The 23457-nt window shown below is 45.4% G+C and overlaps 1 protein-coding gene across 3 annotated transcripts in view; it reads right to left on the minus strand.

Moving 5' to 3' along the window:
- Positions 1 to 3531: 3531 nt before the first annotated feature.
- TMEM108 (transmembrane protein 108) overlaps positions 3532 to 23457 on the minus strand; it is a 172484-nt gene continuing 152558 nt past the window's right edge. For 2 of the 3 annotated variants that reach the window (XM_067292459.1, XM_067292458.1), the window contains exons 4-6: positions 14543 to 15658; positions 5360 to 5514; positions 3532 to 3859 (exon numbers count right to left, since the gene is read on the minus strand). In XM_067292459.1, the coding sequence (XP_067148560.1) occupies positions 3737 to 3859; positions 5360 to 5514; positions 14543 to 15658 (1394 nt within the window). In that variant the 3' untranslated portion in view covers positions 3532 to 3736. Of the gene's footprint in view, positions 3860 to 5359; positions 5515 to 14542; positions 15659 to 21642; positions 21722 to 23457 lie in introns of those variants that run through there. The other variant, XM_013950724.2, reaches the window with a different exon arrangement.

The following is a 23457-nucleotide window of genomic DNA, read 5'->3' on the forward strand; positions in this document are numbered from 1 at the left end:
GCTGCAGCTCAAGTCCGTCGAGCCAGCCCGGCTGCTTCACCCCCTGCAGTCCCCGTGCTGGCGGGATTTGCCAAGCCAAGCAGGTTTGGGCTCTGTGTTGTTTCAGCTTTGTCCTGCGTCTTTCTGGAACATTAGCATTGCGCAGCCCCGGCGTGTTTATCACATTGTCCAGGGCTTTTCACGGTGTCAGCAATCCATTTCAAGAGAAATCTCTCTGCTGCTGCTGCTGCAAATATGGCAGATGAAAAGCACAATGGTGTTTACAGGCACAGTAGGGCAGGAATTCATTACAAAGTACATGTTGAAACACCCACCAGTGTTTTCTACCCTGACAGCCAGATGATTTCCTATCCTTATACACATACATATCTATACAAATATTACAAATGCATTAGCTGCTCACACCCATGCTTACTCCAGACACAATCCCTTGCAGCAAAGAGTTACTTAAAGTTGACAAAAAGTGAACTTTCGAGGAGGCAGCTGGGCTGTGCTGGCTTTTCATCACAGCAGAGCCTGCAACTCTCCTTCAGCCCCTCAGCAGCTGCAGGATTTATCTGTGCCTTGACTTCATCACCCAAGGAGCACCATCTCAACCCCAGCAGCCTTTCAGTCCTCACACCTACTCTTCTTTATTCTGTTTAACATCACATATTAGTTGCACCTGGTCTGCTTAACAAGGGCCCATTTCACTTTGACTGCCTAACAGGGAGACAGAGCAGCAACACCCAGCTGGAAGTGGGACAGTTCCCGAGCCTTATTGCAGGGGGTGGGGGAGTTTTCCCTGCTCTTCTTTTTGTGTCAGTGCTCTTTAGTGACTAGTAAACAAGTGGGTAATTTGTATGCGTGTGAGCAGCAGAGGACATGATACGGTGGGATACTTACTATGCAGTGTTAGGCGTGCCACCGTAGGTGGATAACATGGTTTTTTCTACATGGTTGCACATAGGTCAACAGGCGCTTCACAGCTCTGATGTTGTTAGAATTGTCCTGGTTCAGGATTAACATATGAGCATCTTTGCAGGCACATCTGTAATGTGCTGATGTTGGGCACTGACCTAACGTGGTGTTGGTTTGTATATGGGCGAGCAGATGAGTCTTTGGTAAAACGGACTAGAATCAGAAATTCCCTTCTTATGGGTGCACCTAATCCTGGTGGCTGGGCTTGTGGATGGAGTTGGGCTTGCTTGTTTTTTAAGTCTGAGGATGGTGAGATTGAGTACAGACGGGGGTGCCATTTCCCATTCATGTGAAGCCTGGGAATGCTGCAGCATCTCACAGCTTTGCAGGTGTTTTCAGTTGATTTCTAGGCATCCTGAATTTAGATTACCAAGCAAGCCGTACTGGCTAAATGAGAGGAGTCCTCCAGTATTTCTTACGTAACATTTTCAGTATATTTGCTCTGTGTCAAGTAAAAAAGAAATCCGCCTTGCAAAAACGACAGGTAAAAATACCAATTTCTTTCCAAAGGAACTGAATTTAGCTCTTTTTCACGTCATTCTCCCTTTTTACCTCCCTGTTAAAGTACACAGAATCAGAAGATGAAGGCTCTCATATGAGTGTCTTCTCTTGGCAAGACTCTCAGGAAGTTTTTACTCTATAAGTAAAACAGCATTTTCCAGGAGGCTGTTTAGTATTTGACCATGAGGACCATAGGTAACATATTGCATAGCTTTTATCCCACTGTGAAAAGATGTATTCCCAAAGTGCCCATCCATGTCCACATACAGCCACATCTTAAAGGCTACCCTAGTCACCTCTTAGGGAAGTAGTGCATTATTCTTTGATTCAGAACAGAAAATCAAAAATCTAAAAGATCCACCGTAGTGTTACCTTTTTTTAGTTCGAGGAAGCCTGTGGCTTGGATTCAGATTGGTGCCTAAGTGCAGAAGAAGTGCATGTGTAGGACAGGGAGAGAGACAGGGTGAAGATGCCTTTGTGGCCCCCCAGCCCTGGGGTGGCCACATCTCTGTCAGATTACAGCTACCAGTTAGTAAAGTTTTCAGATACTCTGACTACCCACAGCCACTGGGACATTTCTGCAGGTGGAAACAGCTGGACCAGATGTGCCATGATCCTAATTCCCTTTTCTGTTATCAGACACAGCTCACCTCGAACAAGGCATATGTTTAATGATGCTACGCTAACCCTGCCTTGCTGCAGCTTCCCTTTTGTGCGAACAGCCAATAAACCTGAGCAGCCAGTGGCACGAAGCAGCCAGCTGGAGCGCGGGGGTAAATCCCCTGCTGTCTCATCGCCTGCTCCTCACCAAGGCTGAGACCTCCAAGGACAAAGGCTGTTTCCGTTGGTGAACAACACAGAACAGGCAATCTCAGAAGCAAAATTGAAAATTGGTCCCACAATAACCATTCTGGGTTACTCAAAGAGAGAACATCGGTTTAGGCAAAGCCATTCCATGTTATTCTCTACTTGTAAGAGCCTATTTTGAATTCACCCCTCATCATTTAAGCTTCATTCACCCCTGCTGTTCCCATAATACCATTACAGCATGCAATCTAGCACTTAACTGTGTAGCAGTGAAACACCATTTTGCTCTGAAACACTGCATTTTCATTCCTAAGAAAGGAAGGAAAGTGTTAGAAAAGACAGGGACTGTAAGGAGTCTGGATTCAAAGGCACTTCAGTCTAAGCATATAAGGTGGAAGTTCCTAATCATCAGATTTCAAGCTCCTCTGATAAACTGAAGAGAGATTTCTGTTCCTTTGAAGGGGACACTCTATGTCCCTTCTGTTCAGGCTGTTTGCTCTGCAGGAAATAATTCAAGACTCATTGGGCTGGAGCAGAGCAGCTGTGAGTCCAAAGTGTAACGGTTAGGGCCTTCATGGAGGAAAAAAGGAGGTCATTCTGGTCCTTGCTCCTGCAAGAGACTGTTAGAGCAGGAACTGGAACCTGGGATTCCTGTTTAAGTCTTAGCAAGCTAATATCTAAAAGAGTCATGAGCAACATTACTACCTGGACAGGTTTGCCCATGTCTTGTGTGGTCCTGGATCCCATGGGTGCATTAGGTTTGTTTGGAGCACAGCGACCACCCCACTGCCACTGTAGCGTGCTCCCCTGCTCTCCCCCCATGGAGTTTGAGCATCCCAGTTGGGCTTAACTGGGAGGGAGATACGGGAAGGCTCATCCCAGTCAGTGCTCAGGCAGTGCTGGAGTCACGCAGAGGATGCACACCTGGCACGCAAGCCGTAGGGACTGCTACCGGCAACTGAGCCTGTCTGGTCTGGTTTGTATTATAGCTTGGCAGTCAAGAGTAAAGGAGTGACCTAAGTAATTTCACAATAAAAGCAGCATAGGTAAGGGACGGTCACTGAGTAGGAACACTCACAGCCAGGCTGAGAGAGGTCATGTAACTTCCCACTGCTCCTAAGCCACTGCAGGATGCTGCACCAAACACACGCTGCCTGCACTGAAAGCAGCCTCAGTGAATATTCTTACCGATCAGGTATATTTAGCAGCAGATTGTAAATGACAGTGAAGAAAATAACCCACTTGACAGGTGTTTTGCTTAGAAATACCTTTATTTTATAAAGCCACGGTTTGTTCTGTAAAGTTTTACCACACTTATAAAAAAGAGGTTGACAATTCTCAGGGGGAAAAAAGCTGAAAACATTTCTTGTAGTTCAGGGTTACACAAAGGTTATATTTATAATATATATATTTATTTATAATTTGGAGACAGTCGAGAGGAAACTGCAATACAAGGGCAGCTATGGGGTCATATTTCAGACACTTGCTCATGACCTACAAATAGAGTTTCTTGACAGAAGGGGTTTACGAGGACCATACCACTGTCTCGGTAATCACCATTGGCTGGGGAGCGTGGCTCGGAGAGGTGGTCCTAGGAGAAAGACAGAAAAACAGTGTGAGTACTACTCATCCCATCACCGTCTGTGAGTACACAGGGCAGTCCACTGCTGTGCAAATGCTTGTGAAAAATGGACTATTATTTTTACCACTTGAACATATGGTCCCAACCCTCAGAAACGGCCTGAATTTTTGGGTGCCCCAGTTCAGGAACTTTTCAGGCACTTTGGCACGTTAGCCAAAGGCAGTCAGAGCTGTGAGTGAAGAGTTCCTCTGATAATCAGGCTGATTTTTTTTCTCAAACTGGGAACCCTGAAGTCCATTGTACCAAGCGTTAGGTGTCTTAGCAGAATTTGAGCCTCCACATTTCTATTTTTTTTTCACTTTTATGATGAGTTGCAACAATTTTCTGTCTGTCAGCCAGGTTTGACTCCTCCAAGGTGCATTTTCAGTTTATTTTTAAGGGCAGAAAGCCAAATATATGGTTCCAAGCTAACTGAGAAATGTCCCAGTTCAGTAATGTGCTGATCAGTTTTAAATGACTCAAGTGACAGCTTTTGGAGACTATCCCACATGCGAATACTGCAATAATTTGAAAACTGTTTCTGGGTAAGACTAAACCAGAATCTTACTTTAGCCTCAGCTAAATGATTGCCAGGAAAGTGGAATTAATGAGGTGATTTTGAGTGGTAGTCTAGTCACTTCTCAAAGGCTCCTTTCTGAACATAAATTTTTGTAATTTAACCAGAGATGAGTTCATCAGCTAGCTGATCTCTTGAAAATCTCTTTAGCTTAAGCCCACACTGTCCACTGTTTCTAGTTTCTAAATACCTTTGAACTAAGCCAAATTACTCTTCTCTGTCTTTGAGGCCAGATAATATAACATTTCTATCAGTAGGATCACCTGCCCATATATGAATTATCCCATCGAAGCAGTCAGAACCCTTGAGTAAAGGCTGACCAGTGCACACCTGCACTACACATAGGCTGATGTTTTGATTTTTTATGTACTGGGAACACTTACTCCCTAAACTATTATTTGAGAAGCTACAGGCAGCTCCTGAGACGCAAGTGCACAAATTTTCTTTACATCATTATCTGCCACTACCCCTGCTATATAATGCAATGTGGGACAGGCACACTGGAGAGGTTAGAAGGACCGACTGTCAGTAATGGGTTGGCCCAAAGAGTGCTCCTACTCATTCGCGGTAGGACTAGACATTGGCTACAGGCTCAAATGAAGAGAAACTGGGGAAAAAATTCACCTAGTGGTAGTTACTGCTGAAGTTTCAGCCCAGGAGCACACAGCAACATAGAGCATAACTGCAAAGCCTGGGAATAGGATGACAGCCAGTTTTTGGTGACATATTTATTGCATCTCATAATACATTTGTGTGAGTGGGTCCTTCTTGAAAAGTTGTTTCCCTGAATATGCATAGGAATTTCAAGGTTTTATTAATATTTTTTTCCTCTCCCTTTCTCTCAACATGGCTTCAGTTAAAATTCTCAGACACTAGTCATGCAAGTGAGGTACCTCTGAAGTCTCCAAGGACTGGATCTCTCTTGGTAACTCTACAGCATGCCTGTTGAAGTAGTCCATGGTAATAGCATTATTCCAATAGCTCAAATTGTTTTCTGGGTTAGATGTCTTTTTCTTCCTCCTCATGCAGCAGACTGTCAGCAGAACTGCTGTTAATAGAAACACGTCAAGAAATTGGTTATTTCCTTTTAATAAGGACTCATCAGTAACATGGATTTGTTTTTTAAGTTACCTAAGGAGAGTGCTGGCGATCTTCATTCATACAATTAACTCTGAGTTAGCATTTAACTCTCAGTCAACAAAACCACACAATTAAATCAGAATCTGGACCAAGCAGATGAAGCTTTGGGCTTGGCAGGATATGTAGTTCTTATTTTCTTTTTGATGTAAGTTCACAATCTTCAAGATGCAGTTGCCCTACTCAGGAAAAGGCTTTGGTGTCATAACTGGATGGTATTTTAATCTCTAAGCAGGGATTCACAGACGCTCTAGGACAGAGGACACTTCACAAAGATGCAAAGGAGGCCACTACGCAGATCTTTTCTGCTTCTAGTGTCTTCAGACACTGCAGTGATGAGCATGTTAGCAAATGGGCAGTGATAGATACCTGTCCTAGTCTCAAATATCAAATTCATAAATACCTTAGTTGTATGCCTTCAATACCAAAAGTTTCTGCTCTAAATTGCTGCTGATTCTTGTCCCTGTCACCTCACATACATACCCTCGCTTTTAGGTATTTTGTGGCCGTGCTCTGAAACATCAGAGCCTGGCCATGGGGACAGACAGGCTCCTCAGCAGGGGGGACCTGAGGTGGCACCGGGGAGCCTCTCTGACACCTCACTTGTGTAGCTTACATTTTCCAGGGTAGCGTTACTGACCTTTGGAAAACATCCTCCCTCAGGTCAGCCCAGAACCAGGATTTTTTTGTCTGTCTACCTATATCAGCATATGGGGTCTACTGATAAGATGGATAGAGCATAGTCTGTTCCCTGCGCTTGCCTGGGCATTGGTGGTATCTGGGTTGCCTTTTTCTCATAGCTGTGTAACACATTTTAGCTTTTGAGGGCTGAAATACTTGAGGTTAAAGTAGAGCAGTTAGGCAAAACTATGTGACCAGAAAGTGAAATTTGTTGATTTAACTGTCTGTTTGGTCTTAAGGCCACAGATACCCATTGATCGCAGTGATGCTAGAATAATGCTTCCACAGCAGGCTGGCTGGACACAGAGATGGGTGAGTGTATTTTCTGGAATCGCTTTCAGTTTAGTCATCTCTGTTCCAGTTCAGATTTGTAATCTTGGCAATTTTATGAAAGCTAGCCAAACCCACTGGAACAAACATACTGCTCACACTGGTCCTTGCTCAGGCAGAATTTGAGGCATGTACAAGGGTTTATTCAGTGGAGTAAGGCATAAGCTTTGTGTGCTTATTTTATACCTGTGGAATTAATTGAACATTTGTGCTCATAATCTACCTGATTTATACTGACAGACAGGTAGCTGGATATGTACTTACTTTGATTTGCATACATGAAATAGGGAATGCCCTGCTGTAAACTCACTACATAATTTCTAAACCCCTCATGATAGGAAAGAAGAGAGAAAATATTCATGAAGCAGAAAAATATATTATCTTCTCAGCTACAGCCAAAATTAATTTATTAGAATTATAGCCTAGAGAGAAGAAAAGACAGCAGAGAGGTCAAAGCGGTTTTGTATGTTTTGACAAACACTGCAACTACCCATATGCCGTGGATCTAATTTCACATCCCATCTATTCACATAAGATGGCAATACAAAAGTGCAGGTTAGAGCTCTATTTAAAATAAAAAAAAATAAGCTACTAAGAAAAATTGTTAATGGGTTTGAGTTCAGGGATTTTATGTCTCATTCAAAGGAAAAGGTGAGTTCATACTATAAATCTTCTCACGAAACTAATGGAAAAAATCTCCTGCACCATTCCTGCACATTTCAAAAAAGTAGGCCATTATCAAACTCACTATTACCCAGTCTTAGACTGATCTTACTTCAGTCTTTCCATCAGCATTACTCTTCTGATGGCCTGACAGTGCAGTTCACGCCAGCGGGTGCTGACGCAGGCGGCCCCATCAAAGTCAGCAGAGCCGCCCTGCCCGGGGAAGCACCGATCCTCCTCACGGGCTGCGTCACTGCCCCTTACTTTGCTCAGGCCCAGGAGGCTGGTACCCGCCTGATGCCGCCAACCTGGCCTGCAGGCGTGTTAAGGTGAGCAAGTGAAGCAGGACACGCATTTAGTCCCCCCTGTCTTTGGGCTGTATTAAGGGAGCAGGGCTAAGGCGAGTAGCCCTCCAAGCTTTTTGGTATGCCAGCAGCAAGTGCTCTCTAAGGCAGATAACGTTGCTCAAGTAGCCCGAGGATACAGGAGCCCCAGTAAAGCTGACTCTGGGCAAATATTTTGAAATCCTCAGGTTTTACAGCTCAGATAATATTGTGGCTGCTGTCAGTGAAGTACTGGATTTGGGTTTTGGGCACTGGAAAGCTTGTGACACTAAGCAGAGAGACGTCTCTGCTTATTTGACCAGGAACAGGCCCTGTCATGTGCAGCTCTGTTTGCTGTGTAGCAGTAACGCTCTTCTCCATTAATTATGCTCTTGGTCTGCAACCCCAGTGCACAAATGAGCAAACGGATGGAAGACTGTGGAGAGCGAATTCCTGAGTGTCCTCAAAAATCAAGTACAACACATTTTAGCAGGAGGCTGCCTTCATAAGATGCCTTGATTCAAAGCAGGGGAGACCTCATTTAAGAGGGAGAGGGGAGACAGCAGGGCTGGAATGAGGGCATTCCCTCTCTTTCTCATATTAAATGACTGAGAAGGCTTTATTGGCATATTTTCGTGAAATTAATATAGCTAAGAACAGGACCATTCACTCGCAGAACAATCCTAGGAACAAGGTACAGATCTATGTATATCCTTAGACAGCCATTCACTCCCATCATTAGAATTACAGTTGCGATGGTTACCTAGGACATATTTGGTGGATGAAATACCCAGAGGGCAGAGATGGTTTAGAAGGGTTTTGAAACAGCAATAACTACAACAGAGCCGAACAGAGAAACCCTACCTGCAACTCCCCTCTTCTTTTTCCCATTGTATCATGTGATGGCCTTGTGAGGAGGAGAAGGTCCTGTTGCTTAATGCTGCAGGATCATATTTGTTTCAGAGATGGACAGCACTTTGGACAGAATAAGGACAAACTCTTGCCCTTCAAGCTTCCACCTGGATCCTTCATGGGAGTTGGGAAAGCTAAACTGACTTTTCCCTTCTACTGTTCCATTTTAAAGCTAATACTGAGCACCAGGAGAAGGACATTTCAGTGATGTCCCTGGGTCAGCTGGAAGCTCCCCACACAAGGATTACCATACATGTTAGGAAATAGCATGAGTCTTTGCAATTTTGCAGACATTAGAGGTTCAGAGAGTTCAGAAGCATTTCTAATACTTATTCATTGACCTGCTACTATTCTGGAGGAAGAAATTTCAACGCACAAATTCAGGGGCTAAGAACTGTTGATGAACTCCAGTTGGGACGCTGGCTTCTTTCCGGCCCTGCAACAAATTATGCCAGCATTATCTGTTCCCCCATCTATGAAACGACATAATACACCCCACAAACAGAAGAAACGGGATTCTCTCAGATTCACAGACTTCCAGGCTGGTGGAAACATGCTGATCATCTGCTCTTACCTGCATAACACCTGCACAACCATAGAGTTTCACCTGGTAATTTTGGTCCTTGTCCATAAGTTCTAGCTAAAGTACAGCACATCTCATAGGAAAACATCCAGCTTGGTTTAAGAACTTGGAGTGACTGGATTTCCATCCCATTCCCAAGAAGGTTGTTTCAATACTTAATTTCCATTACAGGGACATGTTCACATTGTCCTAGTTTGAATCCAGCCTCAACTGTTGCTTCCTCAATCTCTTTTTTCTCAATTCTTGTTTTATTAAGCCCTCCATTATGCTATCAGAAACATGTCCCATATACTGGGCTTGAGCCTTTTCTTGGACTACATAATACTACTTCATAACTACACAAGTGGATTTAAGTTGGATTTCTGAACTCTTAAATCATTCCCATGACTCTTCTCTGAATCCTTTCTAATCTTCCAATCTTTTTAAAAATACAAATCACCAGGATTATATACCATATTCAATATTGGTCTCATAAATGTGGAGTAATGAGATAAAACCAACTTCCTACACTTATTTGATAGTCTTCTGTCTATTCTTTCAATTTATTTAAATATTTTACTATTTGTATATTACTATATAACACATAAACATAGTGTTAACAAACTTGAAAGTTGCAAGCACTTAAAAGTCAGGAAAAATTAAGACTGAAGGATACTAGGGAAATCAAAATTTACTTCTCTCTGTGATTGTAGATCATAATATAAACTAAGTTGCTAGAGACCCCTTACCTCAATGAGTAAAATAGTATTTTATCCATATTTCTTTCCACCTTTCTAATTTAGTGTGATAGTTAAACACCACAGTGAGACTGAAGAATAGGTAGTGGCAAACAAGCCTCACTGTGTCTGTTACCTGGGCTGTCTACATCTGTACAACCTTCGCTCTATTATTAGTACCACAGTGCGTTTTGTTATTGACCACAGCTGCTTACATCAGGAGACAGCAACCTCCTCTCAAGCTTGGTCTGAGCTCACACTTGGAGACTGGACTCAGGGCTTGTGATTGCTCTCAGATCAGGAAACAAACATACCCAGGTTTTTTGATTGGGAAAGTGAGTGAGATAATTTTGGAAAGTGTCCCAGCCCATGAAATATGAGTAGGTGGGGTTAGGTCCAAGGCAATTCTTCATTTATTCTTTGAGTTCTGCTGATGTTTCCATTTGGAGACTTGGCCTCTCTCTTGCATTGTCTAATGTCAGCAGAACTGACTAAATGAATTGACTTCTGGGCATCTGATTTGCAGCGGTCTATTCTTCACCATTTTATCATGTAATTCTATAATTACAGAACTGTACGTACTGGGAAGCCAAGGATAGGGCCTGTGAGTTTTAAAATGAGTTCACAGTGTGTCTTGTTCTGCATTGCAGCAGGGTGTATGAGACAGGCACACACACATACACATGCACACAAAATGTTCAAGGCTGCCTGAAGGACATCACAAAAACAACTGGAACCATGAGATGCAGAAAATACCGATAACAGTGTTAAGTACTACTTTGCTTTTCTGGGAACGTAATGATACAGAATCCTTCATTTTTGTAACTCTCAAATGGAGTAAGCAGCACTACCCACAGTATTTATACCATGAAATGGAATTCCACCAAAAGGTGAAATGATTTCCCCAAATTCACGTAGCAGATGTGGCGGGTGCATTTCTTCTCAAACATCAAAGCACTACTTTTCTGGTTAGAATTTTAAGGGATTTTGGTGGGACTCAGAAACCTATGTATCCTCAAAAAAAATGTACTGTAGGGACTGGAAAGCCAAATCCATCTCTTATTTCAGGAGGTGAGCTCCTAAGGCCTGGCTCTTCAGGCCAGTGCCGTAGACACGGAGCTGTGCCACCAGACTGGCTGGCGGGGCCACCTGGGGCATGCTGATTTGGATGTGGATTGGGACTAGTTTTTGGTGAGAGTCTGAGCATGGGATGCCAGGTCAAAGCGAGGCTGAACAAACCCTCTGCGGCTTCCTACTTGTAGCAGGCAGCAGACCCTCGGGCCGTGGCCGGGCCACCGAGGAGCCCCTGCAGGGACTTTCCTCCATGAGGAGGAGCTCTGCATCCTGGGCAGCTCTTCCAGTGGGGATACAGCACCAAGGGCTGCGGGGATGACTCTCACCTACCACGGAAATTAAAATGCCTTGAGGCTATGGGAACAGCAGAGGCGTCTCCGAGCCAGCTTGGGGGCATGCTTCTCATTAGCAGGAGGAGGGAGCCAAGTTAGTGATACTCCTGCATCTCTGCAGCTGTGCAAAGGCTCCAGTTTCCTCTCCACACCAACTTTCCCTGTCTCTCATTTGTAACTTCCCTGCCTCAGGGATGCCCAGGCTGCCTTCTCCCCCCCCTGCGCGGGGGGCTTGGCCCTTCTCACAGAATGATGTCTCAGCAGACGGATCCATGGGTCTGGCCAGCTTCCCCGAACACGCCAGCCCACGGCTCAGGGCAGCGTACCGGAGGGTCCTGCCCCTCGGGGGCAGCAATCACCTCTCACCATAGAAGTCCTCAGTGACTTCCTCCATGGCTTGTTCCCTCCAAAGGCACCAGAGGTATTTAACAAGATGCTTTTCCAGACACTGTCCAGCATCCCAAGGCAGGAACAGGACAGCATCTCGATCAGTCTGTGCCCAAAGCTCCCCGCGAAACACATGTTCATCCCTTGAAGACACCCTTAGAAGATCTCAATGGCTATATTCCTCATCTGTTTCTAACACCAGCCTCTCCAGCCTCTCCTCCATTAAAACCAGAAGGGAGAGGTGACTGCCGCTGCTGGGCCGTGCGTCCTCCTCTGCTGTGTCCGGAAGGTGGCGGCAATCCCCTTCGCACACCGGCCAGGAGCGCGCGGCAGCCCTCGCACATGAGTAAAACCTGACTTTTCAGGAAAAAAAAAAAAAAAGGGGAATCTGCCGCTGGACTGCAAACCCTGGAAACCGACGGCCTCCGAGCATCCCTGCGGCCAGCGCAGCCAGGATCAAGCTGTTTCACACAGGCTACCATTTCGGAGACACTCGCAGGGTAACATCTTCAAAAGCTCCTTAGGAGTCTGTGCACGGTTTCCAACAGTAACTCTGTTTTAGCCTGGAATCTCTTTTCCACTGGTTTAATTTTGTCAGTTAAGAGTACAGTTTCTCTGGTTTTACCCTCTTATGTTGACACATGCATAGCTGGGTAAAAATGCTTTAGGTTTGTATAATTGATTTTTCTTCTTTTATAGGAATAAACTATGCCAATACAACTTCAGCCAGACCCACAAAACATTTAAAAGTCTGTCTACGATTCATTTTAACTTTGAAATACATCTGAGGATTCCCAGATTTTAAAAGGAGAGTCCAACTGAAGACTTCTCTGAAATCTGGTCCTGAAAACAGGACCTAGATATCTGAATCATAAAAACATTCAGTTGTATCAGAGCTGGTATAGGTAATTTTCAAAATAACACTTGCCTTTTTTAAAATGAAGCTTACAAACATAAAGAAATAAAATAAACACAGTCTTATGAATCCATTCTGTTATGGGACATATGATAAGAAGGTAAGTTTAAATCCTAATGAATAATGGGCTAGAAGTCCTGCCAAAGGACTCTTTATAGTATTACTATTAATAATTATTATTATTATCGCTAGTTATTGGTCATATATGGCACACTGCAGGAGAGACATACACAAATTTACACACTGGGTATGCTTCCTATGTTTGTGTTTTATGGTATTATATTTTGCATTTTGTATTTGGGCACATACTATCCAGATCAGCTTTCTCTGAACACCAATCCTAAACATAATGCTTGGAAGAATTTACTTGATCATGTATTTCTGCTGGTTCATAGACAAGATTTTGTTCATCATATCATCAAATATTGCTTCTCATCATCATGTTGTGCTTGGTATACCCCAGTTTCTCCTTTCCATCTTTCACAGAAGTATGTGAAAGTGTATGTGCATACACTTGTGCTTTGCTTTCACTTTATTTTGATTGTCAGTCTTAGAGATTTAAGTTTTGATTTCACTAGTGGTTTTAACCAAGTTAGTAGTAGTGGAACCTGATGGTCCTAGAGGTACAGGTCTAGCAGAGCTGCTGAGCCAGTCTAATAGTCTGCAGCTGACAAAAGGGCTAGTCCTGCTCCCCTCCCAGGTATGTATTCCCGCACCTTCACCCCCTCCAGATCTCACGCCTATCTGACCCTGTGGGGAGCTGACTCAGCTCACTATGTGGACAGAAAAATAGCAATGAACAAAGTGAATATTTTTTGACCAGTTTATCGATCTGAACTGGCTCGCAGAGGAGCCAGGTTAGGACCAGGCAGAAGGAAAGGGGAAGGATCACAAAGCCGAGCCTTGGAGAGGGCAGAAGAAGAGAGCAGCACCCTTTGGCATGAGTGAGCTGTTAGACTGGCTCAGTCAACTCACCTAACCTGGTCCTCAGTATATCTCATGGCTGTATGTAACAGGATTAATACTTGATAGTGTTGGCTGCTACCCTTTTAGTCTTCCTCAGGCAGCAATGGCTGGCAAATGTTTATGTTCTTGTTTCACTCCATTGCTACTTGCACTCCAGACAGATCAGTATAATCACACCCCATAACCTATTTAGTGGCTTCTTCTTGGCTCTGCAGAGTGAAGCATCAGAGAATAACATACTGTCTCACGTTGCTGATATCACCCAGTTGGACAGGGGATACACCAGTGTCCACTCACAAGCTTTCTCATAATTCAATCACGGTTTTTTTTAGCAATGGAGTCAAATAATGAGATCCTAAGCCAGCTCTGTAAACCTAACTTGTACTGGTCCTGCAGGTGGCTGCTTTCTGTTGTCTGAAAATCAAAAAATTTCAAACTGTTCTTGTTCTCTATGCAGCTGCAAAGTCAGACTCAGAATTAAAACAGAGGAAAACAGCAATTTGGTTATCAGAATGATGAGACTTTAAAATCGAATTGTTCACAAACTGCCTGCAATGAAATATTTTATAGCACTGGAAAACTGGTGTTCTCTAAGGCATTGGCCATTAAAATTATCATTACTCTTTTGAGGTTAGCAGTGGTTTTTTTTGTTTTGTTTTTAATCCAGTTCCAGGGTAGAATATAGCAGTTCCTAGATTGCAGAGCTGTGTAATTTTTGGTTACCTGTTTAAACATTTTGAAGTAAAGCTGCTTTGCCTTCCAGAGTTGTTCAGCCTTTGTCTTATACCGTCAAATGGATAGCCCAGAATGGCTAAGGGATTTCTAATAGCAACAGAGCAAGTGTGCTTTGAGTGTAAATGTTATAGTCCTGGAGGTTGTTAATCCTAAGTATTTTGGTCAGTGAATGTGTTATCTGTCTAGTGATTGTTTCTCATCTATCTCAAGCTGCCCTGCCACTGTAAGCTCTCCATCTAGTCCTTGAATCATGGGGCCAAAATCTGTATTTTAAGGAAAGAGAGGAAGAAAGAAAGGAAAAGAAAGTGTCAGTTAACTTACAACATGAGGATATAGGTACGCTGATAGCCAAGATGATCCAGGCAATGTCCATCTTGCTGAGACAGATGGTTGCTCTGTGCTGGGGCTTGTCTCCCTCAGTGACATGGGAGATGTTTCCCAGCACCCCAGGTTTCCAGGTCCCAGCAGGAACCAGTCTGTTTAGGAAGTTGCCGGTTGCAGTGGAGCCAGCTGTGGAAATGGAGCTGGACAACCTTGTGGCAGGCACTGTGGAGAGAGCACTGCCGAACACGGTGGCGTTAGTCACTGCACCATGCTGCGTTGGGGCAGCTCCCCTGGGGTTGCCCACTGCCGGAGAGGAGATGTTGACTTCGAAACTGGTCTGAACCGAGTGACCTGCTGCTGCTGTTGCAGTTCCAGGGCCGGCAAACAATGGGACGTTTGTACTGAGGTTCAAGGTTACCCAAGAGCTGTTTTTGCTCGGCATATCCCATATATCATAGTGGGGGCGGTTAAAAGGCACCGACACTGCTTCAGGATCAGTCAATGGTCCAGCAGTTGTGGTGGCAAAATCTGCTTTCTGCACGACCGGCTCCGTCCCGTCCCTGCGCTCTGCTTTCCTAAGGCCTCCCGAGGTGCTGCTGGGGGGAGAAGGGGCCGGGTGCGTAGTTCTTGCCAGCCCTGTGCCAGTGGGATCTCTGGAAGTCGCAGTTGGGAAGGGAAACGGGTGGTCTGTGAAAGGGCTGCTCAGGGTGGGGAAGGGGGAGTGCAGGGCCGTCTTTCGGTAAGGCTCTGAAGGCTCTGTGAAGTTCCCTTTGAAATCCTGGAGTATTTTCCCCTTGGGGCGAGTCTGTCCTGAGTACAAAGCACTCTGGTTGTACAAGTGATACCTTTCCTTTTCGCCAGCACGGCGGCCGCTTGCTTGCTTTTGGCCAGCGGACGGGGCCGTTTTCTCCGTCAGGCTAATGGGATGGGAAACCGTGCGAGCAGGTGCAGGAGCAGGCTGTGTCATGCGACGGTCTTTGTGATGAGGCGTTGTCCCCATGGCTGTGACAGTGGTAGTGTCCATCAGGAAGCCCTGAGAGGAGGATACAGCGGGAGACAGTACCTGAACAGAAAACACCAGCTCTTCTGTCAGTGCCAAGATCAGTAGAACACCTGGAGGGAAAAAGCAGAGAGCGAGAGTGAAACGCGAGGTGGGTACAGGTGGGCTGGGAGTTGCACCACTCTGCTCTCTGTTGGTGCTTTCCTTTCTTGAGCCAAGGCGGCACAGCTGGCAGGAGGGAATACCTTTCGTGGAGGAAGAGCTCGCACCTCGGTTTGTCAGCTTCTCCAGGAAAGCAGCACAAGAAAAGAGAATCTGCTGGGGCCGCCGGAACAGCGAGGTGGGAATGGGAAAGCTGCAGGGAGTCACCACAGTTAAAGGAGATGGGACCTTGCAGTATGGATTCAGGAGAGTGCTTTAAAGTACCATACATAGGTGCAGGTGGTTTCCCTGTAGAAGCTACACAGCATCCTGTTCCGTAGTGGCAGATGCAAAAAACAGATTTTCATTTTGGTTTTGGCCAGGAGGCCTCCAGATAAGTAGCCATATCATTGTGGGGAACCTTAGCCTGCTCATTCTTTTGGCTGCAAAATCCTACTTTTGGCTGCCTCCAGTTTTGGATGCCATTAAGCAATCTGTTTTTCAAGAGAGCAGTTGCTTAGCCCTTGCTGAAAATTAGGTCAAAATTTGTCACTGACCAAGAAATGGGGCCAGTGAGGGATGTCTGATGAGGGGGCTGCCTAGGTTCTAATGCTGTTTTTGATTTAGCAACTTTGGGAAATTTTGTCTCTTATTTACAGTATGAGATGTAGAAAATCTGTGAATGTTAAAAATGAGTAAGAAAATGTAGCTATTGTAGCCATTTTTGAAAATCATGTGATTATTAGGATTCCAATCTGATCTAACACAACTGCCCTTTCACACTCATGTACAAATGTTTGTTTGTATCCTGTGCTGCACTTACATGTACTGTGGGATTTGATTCTGTGAAGTTTGCCTCTCGCCTCCAACTGCAGTACACATCATTTCATGATGTACCAGATTCACACTACTGGGAACATCAATTCTTCCATTTATTCATAGTCCAGATAATGGACCTGGGCAGCTGCAATAGCATAAGCCTCCCCAGGATGCAGGGCTAATATGCCCTGAGTTACTGCGACCTGCAGGGACCACATCAATCACACGTCACCATTTCCATATGTTGAAGCTGTCAACTGCAATGTGGCCCTCTGCCTGCTAGGAAGCACATGGAACGAGTCCTTTCTGCACAGTCCACTGAACACCATCAGCTGGCACCATCAGCGCTGTGCTGGTGCGAAATTCAACCAGCAATCTCAAGGTGAAAGACGCTGCTGCTCAAATAAATGCGGGAGCCAAGCTCATCAGAACGGCAGGACTCCCAATTGCATAATGATTGCCTGCCAGTCGAGATTGTGGGGTATCTTCCTGCCCCCTTCGCCACCCTCCTCCCCCTCCCAGCCTTGCCAGCTTTCTCCGCGAGTGCTGTTAGGCCATTTAGCTCTAACTTACTTAGGAATATTTGGTATGGGCATCAGCAGAAAATGGAAGAACGGGACTTGTGAAAATCAAAGAAGATCTCTGATTAGGTGTCCATTGGATCCTAAGGCTCTGTTGCATACTGGTCTGATGCAAATGCCATGAAATGTGTTTATTCAGAGTCCTGTGCATCGTCCACATCCATTTGCAAGCAATATATTACATAAAGCACAAGCTGACCAAAGGAGTAGTACTTACTCCTCTTATCCAGCTAAGCGCTATGCTTTGACCACTAACCATCATTGTTGAACCAGAACAGCGCAGAAGTCTGCCACCAGCAAAATTCATTTCGTCTTGCCCCCAGCAACCTCCTGTTCCTCTGCAGCGTATCCAAATCAAAACACTGACTCGATAATGTAGTGAGAGCCAGTTATAAGTAATGCACTTGCCAGTGACTGATGCTAAAATTAGCTCTTTTTTATTTCTGAAATAAAGTAAGTATCTCTTCCAAATAAACCACGGTCTGGGACCTCGCATCCAATTCCTAGCCAGGTGCAGACAATACGCTCCTAGCAGAAAACCTAGTCAAAGAGAAGAATGTATCCTGCATATCATGCTATATTCCTGGAGCATAGCTCTTGAAAATTAAATGCAGGAGTTATCTTCACATTTTGGCAGCACTTATTCTGAGGTCAAGGTCAAAGCAGATATTCTAGTGTCCATATGGCTAATATTCCATGCCAAGACAAGTTGCTGCTAGAGAACAAATTCAAAGAGGAAAGCATGAAGATTTATTTTGGATTTGGTAGGTGGAGATAATGTTTCAGGAAACTTTAGGCTTGCTGTTGTGAGCACACAAGATAAAGTGCACTGGCAGATCTTATGAGATACTAGATTAGAATGATTGCAATGCCTGCTCAAATTTTTGGATGTTCTTTGTGTAACTGCTTTTCTCTCACACCACATGCACAGAAAAACATCTCTGTTGGATTTTTTTTTTCCCCCCCAGGATATTCCTTAAGGAATACGGAAGTTGCCAGCTCTTCTGCAAATTATGCCCTGGGGTTAGAAACCATGATCTTTGGCTAAAAAACTCCCGAATATCCAGTTTTACTGCTTGAAATACTAATAAATCAGAAGCTAGCAACTATAAAGATTTATAATCTCTCTGGGGCAGCCTGTTGTGGTAGCAGGTCACCACACATCAGACACTAGAAGCCATATAGATTTAGCCAGTACCTTTAGATGGGTTGTAAGTATTAATAACTATTCTAAGGAAATACTGTGTCATAAGTCATGTATTTGACAATAATCAATAATGCCCACAACCCTTCGCTCTCTGAAGGTGTGCTAGTCAGATTTTGCTCATCTGCGAGCTCCCCCTTTAACAGCCTCTGCAGAGCTGCTGCGGTCCCACAGACACTGCTTCTTAGGACTTTTTTTTACTGGTTTAACTGACCACAGTAACTCTTTCAGAGACAACCAGAACTAATCCATGTCCCTAAATACTTATGAAATATTCAACTTAGTAGATCATTGTCAAAATAGCCTGTGCTGTATATTTTGGGAAAATCAGCTGGTAATACAGACTTCACAGTGGGCTTTGCTGGCCCTTTTAAGTAGAATTAATTGGCTTTATAACTGATCAACAGCCAACTGGAAAGCACAAGTAAAAGTTGGAATCAGTATTTTCAGATGCTCTGCATCATTCATCCAGGGACACCTGGGGATGTTCTGGCTGGGTATGCAGTGGCCTGATTGCCCAGAGCTCCCACTGACTTTTGCATCACGTGAGTGTATGCAGTGTCGTACTAAGCAGGACCCTTATTAAGGCGCCTGATATTAGACTCCCCTGTTGGGGAATGTTGGCCTAAACCTGGGAAAATGGTTTTCTGAATTCCTCTACTAAGATGCAGGAAGCGTTTATCACAGAAATGGATTTAACCAACCCCTTCAAAAGTCTTCCCTTCTCCACCTCTCTCTGCTTCCCAAATGCACCCGTGCTGTGCAAAGGATATGATGCTGATGGCCTCCAGGGCCCCAGCCTACCTAGAGTTACCACTGAAAATAAACCTTTTGGGCCTAAAGTTGTCATGGCCAAAGTGACAATTGCCCAGATGTACGGGACACAGCAGATGCTCTTGGTAAGTTCAAAGCCCAGTCCTGCAGCTCTTTGCCAAAATCCTTCAGTCTGGGCTGCATGAGACTCCAAGGACTGACCTTATTTAGAACAGGAGCCCTTTGGGGTAAGGACTGTCTGTTACTGCATGGTGCCATAATGGCAATACAGACTGATGTAAGTACATTATAGCAAATAATAAAAATTAATTATATTTTCAAGTGTCAGTTAACACCATTAAGCCTTTTCATAATGGGCCATTTCTAAGTTGTAGGAGTTCATGCTCAGAAAGGGTCAAACTGGTTTGACTTTTAAATGCTGTATGTCAAATCCCTGCTCTTGGAGCCTACTTTTCTGACTACATTAAAACCATTCAACCCTAATGAAAATGCTGATTGACCTGATGTCTCAGTGGTGCAAACTGTGTCATCCCACCTTCTTGCATACCGCACCAAGACTTGAATGTTAAGTACAAAATGAATTAACTCAAAGATGAAACATAGCAGACTGACAGCAGAATGTACACAGAGGGAGCTGATGTGCATTTAGCCAGAAAAACCCTTCCTGACGACATGGTGCAATGGTTCAAACCTCAACAGGATCTCACTGCAGTGCGCTTTCCCATGGTATGCTCACAGGAGGGGTCCAGATGTGGTGTGTACAGTTTTGTAAGTAAAGAAAATGAAGGAGCAATGTTTTTAAAGACTGGAGCCAATGTCTCTAGCAAGTCTCAAGAAAGTTGGGGTCAGGAATATTTTGCTTCCTCCTAATAAGAAATGAGAAGGGGTTTGGTCCCCAGCAACCTTCTCTGAGTATTTTATCTCAGGACCTGAGGAGTCCCTGCTAAAGGCTGCTGCACCAGCGTAGCGCACCCTTTAGAAGGCTTCACCTAGGAGTTGATACAGCCTGGTGCTGCACTGGGTACCTTACGGGCCGTTTGGGAACAGCCTTTCCGCATGGCATGGCAGAGCAGGCATGCTGCCGCGCAGTCGGTTCGCACTGTCAGGCTCCCTGGGGGCACAATCTTCAAACAACACAGTCTTACTTAATGCCTGATCTAAAGCTCGTGGAAAGGCTCCCGCTGACTTAAGCGGGCTTTGGACCAAGTCCTCATTGGCAAGGACATGGTGGAGGCTCTGGAGCTCCACGTTCACATTTTCTGCAGCATGTGAACAAGCACAAATTGCTCAGTCTGGCATTTGAGCCCTTCTCACCTCTGCTACCTTGGACCTTGCAGCAAAACAATGCGAGCCACCCTGATCAGCCCTTGGCAAACACTTTTGCTGCAGGAAGTCAGGATGACGCTTTTTGTGCAGACACCTACTGCTGGACTCATTACTGCAGATTGCCATGGGCAAGGGAAGCAAAGGGCACCGTCTGCAAAGGACCCGTTACTGACAGAGCCCGGGCTCGGGTGCACGTGAGCAGCCTACAGGATGCTGACGTCTTCCTGAGACCCAAACAGTCTTGGCTTATTAAGCGATAGTGAGAGCAGGTCTTGCAAAACCCGATTCAAAGCGAAGCCTTCTGCGTGACACCATTAACTTACCATGTGTCTCTCAGCAAACCAAAAACATTACAGGGAGCACAATGAATCTTTAATAGATGGACAACTGGGCAGAAAGTATATATTGTTATTTTTGTTACATTCATTTTCTTTGTAATCTGTCAAAGCAATGTGATTTTCACACACAATAAAGCAGCCTTTGTACAAAGAGTTAAGCAAATTCCACCTCCATGAGTGGTGGCAGAATCAAGGGAAGAAAAAGTAGGTTACTCCGCATAGAATATTTCTCTTCCTTGCATATCAGTGACTGTCATGCCAGAGCTCTCAGCTATTAACTTTCAAGTTATTGTCTGTTTTCCCTTTTAAGTGTTAGATGGGGTGCTCAAGCCCAACTTCAATATACAAGATATTTGATAAAATGCAGAAAATAAGACACATGGAATAACAGCTCTATTTGCAGTAACATGAAATACCATCAGCAGAAGCTTTGGAAATCACATGCACAAACACAAATTAAGCAGCACACACTGACACTCCCTGAGCAACAAGCTTAATGGTGACCACAGTTTTCATGTGGCAAGCGTGTCCCAGTCCTTAATGCAAAACCATCATAGAACAAGCATTACTGTTGCTAAGATGCACTTTCACTGAAGATTTTAAGAGAGAGGGTCCATAAACCAGAACTAATTTCTGGTCCTCCAGTGCTTTAAACGATGAGGGTACAAATAGGACAGTGGCACACAGGTACAGAGCAGGCGTTTTCCCACGGCACTAGGGACTCACAGGTACTGTGGAAATGGGTGCTCTGGAAATGTCGGAGATCCCCTGCTCCCCTGAATATCTACGGACATCGGAGCCAGGGATCCTTCTGCAAAGGCTCACTGACAAGCCAGGACAACAGCCGTCACCGAGGGGAGGGGAAGCCAAAGAAAGACCCCGGCTCCAGCAGCCCGTTCAAGGAAATCACTCACCTGAAAATATCATTTGGACTTGTCAGCAGACATCCTCACCTGCTCACATCCGCAGGCTCGGACGCCTCATCCCTCCGGAGCGGAAGGCAGAGCGCGCCGGCCGGCGAGGCCGCGGCGGGCGCTCGGCGAAGGAGGCGCGGCGCAGCCCGGCAGGCGTGTCCTGCGGCGCCGCCCGCCCGCTGCCGCCGCTGCCGCCGCTGCCGCCGCTGCCCCGCACCTCGGCCACCGCACCGGCGCGCGGCCGGCCCGGCCAGGCCCCCTCGCCGGGAGCGCGCCCCGGGGCTGCTCGCTGTTGCCGGCACGTCCCCGGCGCGGCGCTCTTGGGGCGCGGGAGCACTTCTCCGGGGACGAGACGGCAAGGAGCACCCCGGCTGCGCGCCCCCTGTTTCCAGGCAGAGCGTCCTCCCTCCGGCGCAGCGGCTCGCCTTCCGTGGGCGGCCGGGCTTTACGGATCTGCCCCCGCCAGGCTTCCCGCTTCATTCAGTTAGCTCTGACGGGATTAAAATTCCTGTCAGAGGAAACATGCAGGACGAAGCAGCTCTCCTCTTCTCTCCCTCTCCTTCCCGGGCATCAAAATGCGTCTCCTGCATTTTACACCCTCACTCCTCAGTGGTGAATGGATGATTTCTATTTTGCCATTATAAAAAAAGTCCACGGATCTTGTGATTCTTAAAGGCATAATCCTTCCTCCCTTCTTCTGTTTTTTTTCCCCGCTTCTCTCTCTCTCTCTCTCTCTCTAGCACAGGCGGGTGTCTAGAAGAACACACTTCCCAAAGAGCACAAAAACATGCACAATATAAGGTCTGGGGAAATTATGAGTGTGCAACAAGTGGGGGGGCTTCCTGAGAGCAGTGTGGTGTCCCCCCGGAGTCCCGGGACAATCCCGGCTGCTCGGTCCAGATTCACAGTCCCTGCCATACCCATGGGTGCTGCAACAGCCCAAGCAGTTTGCTATATGGGTTCCTCAGGAAATTAATTCCTAACGTTTTGCTGGAGAGAAAAGCCAGTTTCTTCTCCACCGTTATACCTGGTGAGAGGACCCTCCTCCTTCAGGCCTTGGATACAACCACATTGCAGCCAGACTTCTTTTTTAACACTGTGGCCAAACCAGAACGGTATGAAACTGCGACAGTATGTTTGTTCCCTATCAGGAAGGCTAGGCGGGTGCATATATTATATCACAAGTACATCCTATCCATATTTATACTAACTATGCTTTCACAGCCATGACCAAATCACGGAGGATGTGGAAAGACAGAATGCAAATAATAATCTTAGATCTTCTTTGTGTTTTTGTGCTCTTATGCTGATGTTCCTTCTCTCCCTGTCATTTGCAGTTCACTTTTCATCCTTACTGTTTCCAATCTGAAGGTTTTTCTAAATCAAGACAGTCAGTGCATCATAAATAAATTGATCCTCACAAATATCAGCTTGTTTAGCAGTTTCTAGAACTCAGGGCTTATTAAGAGCTTGCTGCTGAAACAATGATTTAGCATCAAGCTGCAGCTGGTGTAACAAGAGAACCATGCCACGTATTTTAACCTTTGCTGGAGGATTTGCCACATCTGTAAGTAGTAACTCACAACAGATTTTTTCCCTGTGTGCTGTCACGGATGGGAACATATGGTTCAAAACTGCAGAGACTGTCGCTTGGAATTTCAGATGAAACCTCTCCATAAGGACAGGGGCCCTCTGCATTCCCTTATCCAGAAACACACAGAACGAACCAAAAATAATTTTAAAAGCCCACAAGTGTTCCTTGGTCTGACAGTTCCCCCTTCACACAAAGCTTGTCCAGCCCCGGCTTTGCAAATG

This window comes from Apteryx mantelli, chromosome 2 (assembly GCF_036417845.1).
Source record: "Apteryx mantelli isolate bAptMan1 chromosome 2, bAptMan1.hap1, whole genome shotgun sequence".
Classification (NCBI taxonomy): domain Eukaryota; kingdom Metazoa; phylum Chordata; class Aves; order Apterygiformes; family Apterygidae; genus Apteryx; species Apteryx mantelli.